General features: G+C 39.8%; 1 protein-coding gene across 1 annotated transcript; it reads right to left on the bottom strand.

Moving 5' to 3' along the window:
• Positions 1–2,877: 2,877 nt before the first annotated feature.
• On the bottom strand, positions 2,878–6,828 carry LOC115929764. The gene is made up of 2 exons (XM_030999745.1): positions 3,980–6,828; positions 2,878–3,610 (listed from the first exon to the last, which is right to left on the bottom strand). Exons 1-2 carry the CDS (start codon positions 6,767–6,769, stop codon positions 3,233–3,235), a joined length of 3,168 nt encoding a protein of 1,055 aa, XP_030855605.1. The 5' UTR covers positions 6,770–6,828; the 3' UTR covers positions 2,878–3,232.
• Positions 6,829–8,093: the final 1,265 nt, after the last annotated feature.

Raw genomic sequence — 8,093 nt, 5'->3', positions numbered from 1 at the left:
TGTGTTAAGGATGGATTAAGTGAGGAAATGAAAGGTAGAGGAGGTGGGATCGTGTTAAGAATGGATTAAGTGGGGCGATGGGAGAGAAGGGATGGGATTGTGTTAAGAATGGATTAAGTGGGGAGATAAAAGGGATGAAACGTGACTGGGGGAAGGCTGGCGTAAATAGGGTGATGGAAGGGAGAGAGGAGATTATTGTGCAAAATTTGATAAATAATTAACTTGGGGAGATGGAGGATGACACAGGAGGTGAGATACATCAAGGAGAGTTTCAGGGAGAAACCTGGTGCAAGGATTGTATAAAGATGGATAAAGTAGCGAGTGAAAAGAAGATGAGATTGTAGATGGATGTCAATGATAAAGAGCTGGAATTATGTTAAGAATGTATTATGAAGAGATGGTGAGGTGAAAAGAAGCTGGAATTGTATGCAGGAAATAGGTATGGGAGAGAATATAGGTATGGGAGAGAATATAGGTGTATAGAGAAGAAAAGTGCAGGAAGGCAAAATATGATTTGATTACAAGAAACTTGAAAGGAGTGCTAATATAACCAGTATAGCAAGGGATAGCAAGATGAACACAAAAATGTTTGGCAAGCTGAAAAACTACAAAACAAGTATGTAGGTAGGAAGATAGAAGTGAGAAGAAAGAGGTCAAGAAAGAAATACAGGAAATCTAGTGTAAAGGATATATCACTGAATAAGTGAGAAAAAGGCAACAGATTAGGAAACATTGTACTACATAATTATAACAATGGGATAGGTGATACAAATATAGGATACGCACTGGCCAAGGGTGTGAATGGAGGGTCTACTGAATGATGAAGGAAGAGATTTATTGGCAGGAAGAGACAATGACCTCAATGGATAGAGGAGAGAAAGCGATTTAAGGACAGGAAAGGCAAACAAAAGAGAGAATGCAAGATGAGAGACAGTGAACATACTGGTAAGAAAAACATAAGTAGTCAAATGCTCAGTATAGACAGAAAATTCAGAATGATACAGGTATCAGCAGAGAGAGAGAGAGAGAGGAGAGAGAGAGAGAGAGAGAGAGAGAGAGGGAGATAGAGAGGGAGAGATAGGGAGAGAGAGAGAGAGAGAGATGGGAGATGAGACAAAAAGGAGAAAGATAACATTAAAGTAAGAGAGAAGAGAGATAGAGAAAATAAAACAAGAGAAGGGAAGGGAGAGAAAGTGGGAGAGAGAGATAGACTTGTAATGCTTTGTGGGGTTGTCTGTATCGAGCAACTGCTCACTGATGGTAAAAATATGCAATCATTTCATAATTGCTGTGATAACACTTGTCACATGTGTCCAAATGAGTATTTCCTGGTAGACACAAAACCAGGAAGGATGTGTGTCCTATCTTTGTTGTACAGACATACCTAGCATAACCCTTGACAGAGAACAGGAAACATATACTTAGCTATATCACTAGTAAAGAGAAAGAGAGAGAGAGAGAGAGAGAGAAAGAGAGAAAGAAGAAAAAGAGAGAGAAAGAAAAAGACGGTGATAAGGACAGACAAGAACACAGAGAGAGAAAGATAGAAAGAGAGAGAGAGAGACAAAGAGAGAAAGACAAAGAGAGAGAGAGAGAGAGAGAGAGAGATAGAGAGATACAAAGGGGAGGGAGAACAGGAGAGAGAGGGAAGAGAGAAAGAGAGAGAGAGACAAAGAACTGGAGAGGGGGCGAGGGAAGAATAATTTTATTACCAAGATGTTTCAGTTTTACATTCCCTTTAAGTCTTACACAAAATAATAAATTGTCACTGCCACTGGTGAAAAACAAAATAATATTCTTATATAATTTTAAGAAACAGTTATATTGGCATATTTTCAAATCATACTGGTAACTCTGCAAAAAAATTTATCATTGTTGAAATGCCTGTTTTGAGTTGGTACTTTGAATAATATAAACCGTCTTTTATAATTATTCAAATAAAACATATGATCATAAGGAATTAAAGTGCATCATGAAAGTGAAAGTCACTTCTCAAGCACACACACAAGAACTCATTGCATACACACACACCACACACATTACATATGCGTACACTCAAGGCTTTGAAGTCAGCAGGAAATAATGTCAAGACTTATATACACATGTTCTTGCACATTTTATCATACAAACTTGTCTGCATCATCTTTTATATACAAATATCCTTTAAAATGTACATATTTACATTATGTACAATTTGAGTTGCATGGTACAAATATACAATAAAATGTACAGTTTTTATATATTACAGCATTATTAATTCAAATTATCAAATACTATACAAGTAATATACAAGTTATCTATATGCACTGCACTTCATTGGCGTATTTCACATCAAAATTAAATTGTAAAAATGATTGATACTGCATGATTAATGAGATGATTAACATGAATCCATGATCTCTTTAAAGAAATACCACATATCTATCCAGCTCAGTTAACAAATAGAAAGAGACAGACAGAAAACAATACAAAACACATTTTTACTACACAAATATAAATAAACATAAATACATGTGTTACTAACATGATACCTACCATAACACTAAGTTTCTATGATGGATAACATACACCACAAGAATGCTGGTACCAACACATCCATTTTGACAAATTTGAGCTCATAAAATATAAATTTAGCAACAATTCCATGTGCACAGCCACAAGCAACATACGCAAGGAAGAGAAGCATTTTAGTTTTGAAGACCGATAAAAGTCACAAGGCATCAATGTAGCTTTACTTTGGTATACAGAAACATGGCAAATATTATCACATCAAACCACATTCTTTTATCAAGAAGGAAAAAATAGCTCTGATAAAAATAGATTGCCATTTCAATTACACAGACCGAGTATGAGAGGTCTGAAGAATGACTGTAAGCACTTTCTTCTCGGTTAATACAAATCAAATGTAAATTTAAATCTGTATACTACGGTAAAAGAAACACATGAAAACATCTTTTCAAAGAAAAGTGATATGTAACTACGGCTACAGAAAGATAAATTTCTTGTACTACAAAATAACTCTGCAAGACAAAATATAGAAATATAAATATATATATCAAGCATGAACACAAAGCATTAAAAATATATGATGTTGAAAAATGAGATAAATGAAATAGCTTAATGATATTTAACATCGAATAATGACTGTGCTGATAATGAGTTGTTTAAGGTATACTGACATGCCAATCATATCATCAGTTCAATGGATTGATTGAGAATGGAGTTTGAGGCTTCACACCGGAGGCGGTCCCCTGACATAGCTCATGACCGGTTGCGACGCATCCCACATCAGGTTATCAGTGAGAGACAGGTAACAATCACCATGGTACGTTACCACCATGGAGGGGAGGACCAGAACCAAGATAGTGCACAGGAGGAGGAGGAGCTGGATGGGAAAGGCCACGCTCAGGACTCGTCTTGTGAATGACTTACTTTGCTTCGGAGGTTCGTACTGTTCACAGGCATCCTTAGCATAGATGACCGTCCTCTGGGCATGGTGAAGGGGTTGACCCATGCTTCCAGGATGGTCAGTCATGTCCATACCTTGGTATTGTCTGGGTAAGATGGCTGGCCTCTGATGCACGTCCAGAGCTTCTATTGAGGTGATCTCCTGCAGCAATAAAAGGGAGAACAGGATTTTTGAAAGTAAAATTCATTAGTTGTGATTCATTTTCACATATGTCCCAAGTGCTTGATTCTATATATCATAAAAAATTGATAAATATGATGCATTCAATAGCTTATTGAGCTCCAAATAAAATAGGGGAAAAATGAAACAAGATAATCTTACAGAATGAATTGATTATAGCCATGTACTATCATGTAATATTTGATTCCATAGATTTCAACTATCTTAAATGTAAATTTTAGTTCATCCTTCCTTCTCTTAAAATCTTGTACCATTTTGCATCTTTTTATTTTTCCTTCATATTATGATTACTAGCCTGTATCATTATAGATCATTATTATGATCACTAACCTCAATAATAGGAGTCATATGGCCATCTTCAGTGTGCATATAGTCAGGGGAGACAGTGATTGGTGTGCAGCCTTGGGTCTCAGCATCCCGCACCTTTCCATTCTTATCCATCCACAGCACAATGACGTCCTTCCAGCTCCCCACCTGATCCTCCTCCAGGTCACCAGCCTCCAAGTTCTTCCCGCTCTTCAGCTCTTCCACCAAGGTGTTGGTTGCCTCAATGAGACGGTCAGTGTTATCAGAGGCCTGAGAGTCCAGTTCATATTTAGAGTCCAGCTCCTCAGTGGTCAGTAGGAGATCCTTCTCCAAGTCCATGATCTCTTTCTTCAAGGCAACTTCTTGAGGGCTGTCCTCTGCAGGGGGCGGCACTGACCACAGGTAACATTGCTTGTGCTTCTGGGTGCTCAGATACTGATCCAGGTTACCCTCAGAGCAAGCCTCAGCTATCTGAGAGACGTAACTCATGTAGCCAGGTTTGTTGAGAGACGTGTCATTCTCGTCCACGAGGGTACACGGGCTGTCCACTTCAGTGAGCTTGAGCGTGTCATGAGCAGACTTCTCATCGACATCGTCTGTACTCAGCAGTGAGTTGAAACCAGTATCACAACTACCTGTACAGCTACCCTCAGTCCCGTCATGCTGCACTGATTGTGAATCAGATGTAGAGGATCCAGACTTTCTCTTGTTGCGCTTGTTCTGCTTCGACTTCTTGCCCAGTTGGGTGCTCATGATTATGCTCTCTTCGTCGTCTTCTTCTTCTTTCAGTGCTTTAGATAATGTGTGCTTCACCGCTGCTTGAATACTAGCCAATTCACTGCAGTCTCGTTCACAGTTTGCTTCTCCTGACGGCCACGTGAAATTGAAACTACCAGTACAAGTTTGCATGTAATCCTGCCATAGAGAGTGGCTGAGAGGAAGTGAATCACTTAGCGTTGTAGTGCTGGCTCCCTCAATAACATCCTGTAAGCCCTCTGATTGGCTACAACTATCTACTTCCTGCATAGTATCTGTTTGTTTGCTGATAGAGCTTCTTTTCTCCACCAAGTCTAACTCCTCCTCCTCATCATCATCATAACTTGGTACCATTCTACGGACAATGTCGGAAACAATATCAAAACTATCTGACAGAGAATGAGATGAATTTAGTTCTGCTCTGCCAACTGCATTAGAAAAGTCTGAAAATCTGGATTTTTGGTCAGGATTTCTGTCCTTTTCTTCAGGTGCTATCTGATGAACTAGTTCAGTCACAAAATCCAAAGACTCATACATGTGACTCAAACTAATGCCTGTTATTTCTAACAGATTGTCCTTTTCTTCCTCCTTTTCAGTTGGATCGTTTGACCACAAGGAATGTCTCCTCTGACCTAAACTCTGCATTTGAAATGGAATGACAGGGGTATTGTCCTCTTCTTCACATCTTGAAGAGCCACTGGACTCATCGGTGGATAACAGAGATGGGAAGAGCTTGGAGCCCTTGAAGAATGTCTGAGCATCAGGTGAGGATGAGAGGCTTTTGAGAGAGGAAAAGAGAGAGTTGGTCGATGAAGACTCCTTTGAGATTGGTGGGAAAAAATGGGGATTTTCCTGAGGCCATGTAGAGAGCTGTAGTAGGTGTGAAGAAGAGGCATCTTCTTCAGGATCCTCTTCAGAAAAGAAGATGGAATCATCAGCACAGATTTCTGGCAGGTCATCTTCTGTTTCATTTACCTCCTTTTCTTTTCTTTCCTCTTCTTCTTCCTCCTCTACACAGTTCTGCATGTGTGGGAATTCATGTTCTTCTGAGCTCCCGTTAGAATTGAAAGATTGCATCTCCAAGGAGTCTGGGTATTCTGCGACATCTTCCATGGACCCAATCATCCACCCGGCAAAGTCATCATTGAACTCTTGGGTTTCCTCTGTGTACATGATATCTAGGGGTACAGTGGTGCTATGCACTGCATCATCCATGAAGAAGCAATCATCATCTAGATCCCCATCATACTCGTCTCCAAGTTCCTCATCTGATGCTAAACATTCCAGGGCTTCCTCTGCTTCCTCCGACAGAAAGTCTGAACCTACTGAATCTAAACGACCATGGTGTTCGTGTTCTTCAAGATTTGCCATTGCTTGGGTGTAAGCACTGCACATCTTTTCAAAAGACATCTCGTCTTCTCCCTCAGCTTCTTCACGCCCCTCTTTCCCTTCCTCTTCAATCTTCTGCTCCTCTATTTGTTCCCTCAATGCAGCATGCATCTTCTGCAGATCTTCAGCTTTCAGCATGTGTTCTTCTCTTGGAGACATGGACCAAAACTCCAGGGCTGCTGCTGCCTTGGAAGTCTTCTCGTCCTCCTCCATCTCAGCCTCCACCTCCTGAAGAAGATCCTCCTCCAGCTGAAGATAGGCATCCAGCATCTCATCCGTTAGCTCCATGATGTCTGGTGTCTCACTGAGAGGGAGTGCCAAGTCATCATCAAGCCCGAGATCCTCCTCATCATCCTCGTCCTTCATCGGAAGATGATCATCAAAGGCAAAATCTTCAGCAGAGACTTCCGAGGCATCACTAATGCTGAAGGCATCATTCTCAGAGAAAGCTTCCCTCGCTACCAAGATGTCTTCATACTCAATAGTACGCCCCTGGTTGTGCATCCTGTTGCCATAGCCATCAACCATGTCATCATCTTTAGCCCCAGAGGGTTGGAATCTTGAATGGATCAGATGTATGGAGTTCTCTGACTGAGAGAGGAGAAGAGAAGGTTTAGCCTCCTCTTCATGATCACTCTCTTCCATGATGAAAGGAAGGTCAGGTGTCATGGATCTCTGCTCATCTCCAGAAGATGTACCAGAAAGACACACCTGTAATGAGAATAAATAAAAAAAACCGAGTAACCTACCTATCCATGTAGTAGTAAATAAATACATACTGTTTTAGAAAATCTCACATTCTTAAATGAATTGACGCTCATAAGATTTGATTACATAGAATACTAAGATTATAAAGATGGCCAAGGAACTGAATGACAATTATGACAAAATGATATTAGATACTTTAGATCATAATATTGAAAAATTTCTTTATCAATTTTAAGCTTTTACATTTTTTTATGGTCTCATGCACAACAGAAAACATTGATATTATACCATTTAGTGTCATCATCATCATTAGCAACAACACCATCATCCCCATCCTCATCATCAAAATCTTTTTTGTAATAGATGTCTGCATTTTGTGACCATTATTAGCAACTATATCTATATCTTAGTAAAAAAAAAAAAATTTCTTCAAGTGTTGTCGATAACACCACAATCGTGAAATAATATTTAACAAATACATACAGTAGTTTCAGTACTTGGTATACTTGAACAAAATGCCACAAAGCAAAGAGCTAATAAATGAATATTTCTTCAAATGGACCTTTCCCTAATCTTAATACCTCAAAATATTTATTGCTCAAACTAAAAGACACAACAAGGCTAACCTGAAATAAGGTCTTACATGAAATAAGGGCTTTACGAAATGAAGCTTGACAAACACAATCACAAAAGCTTTTAGGAAATTAATACTTCGACAAGCATGTTTAATTTGCTATACACAAATACACTTTGGGCGACCTTCCACGCAAGCCGCCGTAAGTGGCGCTACAGTTGGGGGGCAGCTGGGGGGCTTCTGGATAGCACCTGAATGGGAAAGTTGAATGAGCGAGAGCTCGTTCGTACTTAGGCCCGCATCTACTGGCGGTGTGGTGAGAGTGCCTCCGTACCGTAAGATCGAACTCACAACTCTGCTCCAGCTAGCTAAAATTCCTTGAATTATTTATATTCTAACTCTAAATCATTCCGTCTCTCACTCTCTTCAATTCAATAAAATCATCTGCATGTTAACATACACGATAATGAATATGTGGGGCACCGTTACAACGACGTCTCCCAAACTTCGATTGCCGAAAACGCACGCAAAACTCGCCAATGACGGACATCATCTACCCATTCATCCATCGTAAATGAAATAAATTTAGACAAAATGAAGTTGAAATGTCCGAAAGCGGCAAGGAATAATAAGTGGTTTGTCTGTGAGAAAGCAATGATCGTTGCATGCATGCAAGATGAAAGCGCAAGCTGATAGAAGCCCCCAGCGTGT

Source organism: Strongylocentrotus purpuratus, unplaced genomic scaffold (genome assembly GCF_000002235.5).
Source record: "Strongylocentrotus purpuratus isolate Spur 01 unplaced genomic scaffold, Spur_5.0 spur5_scaffold_5, whole genome shotgun sequence".
Taxonomy (NCBI): Eukaryota; Metazoa; Echinodermata; class Echinoidea; order Camarodonta; family Strongylocentrotidae; genus Strongylocentrotus; species Strongylocentrotus purpuratus.
This window is presented reverse-complemented; position numbering and strand designations above follow the sequence as displayed.

Coding starts and splice junctions, on each gene's coding strand:
- LOC115929764 (XM_030999745.1), bottom strand. CDS start 6,769: ATGACACCTGACCTTCCTTTCATCATGGAAGAGAGTGATCATGAAGAG. Junction 3,611..3,979: donor ATATGACTCCTATTATTGAG/GTTAGTGATCAT, acceptor TTATTGCTGCAG/GAGATCACCTCAATAGAAGC.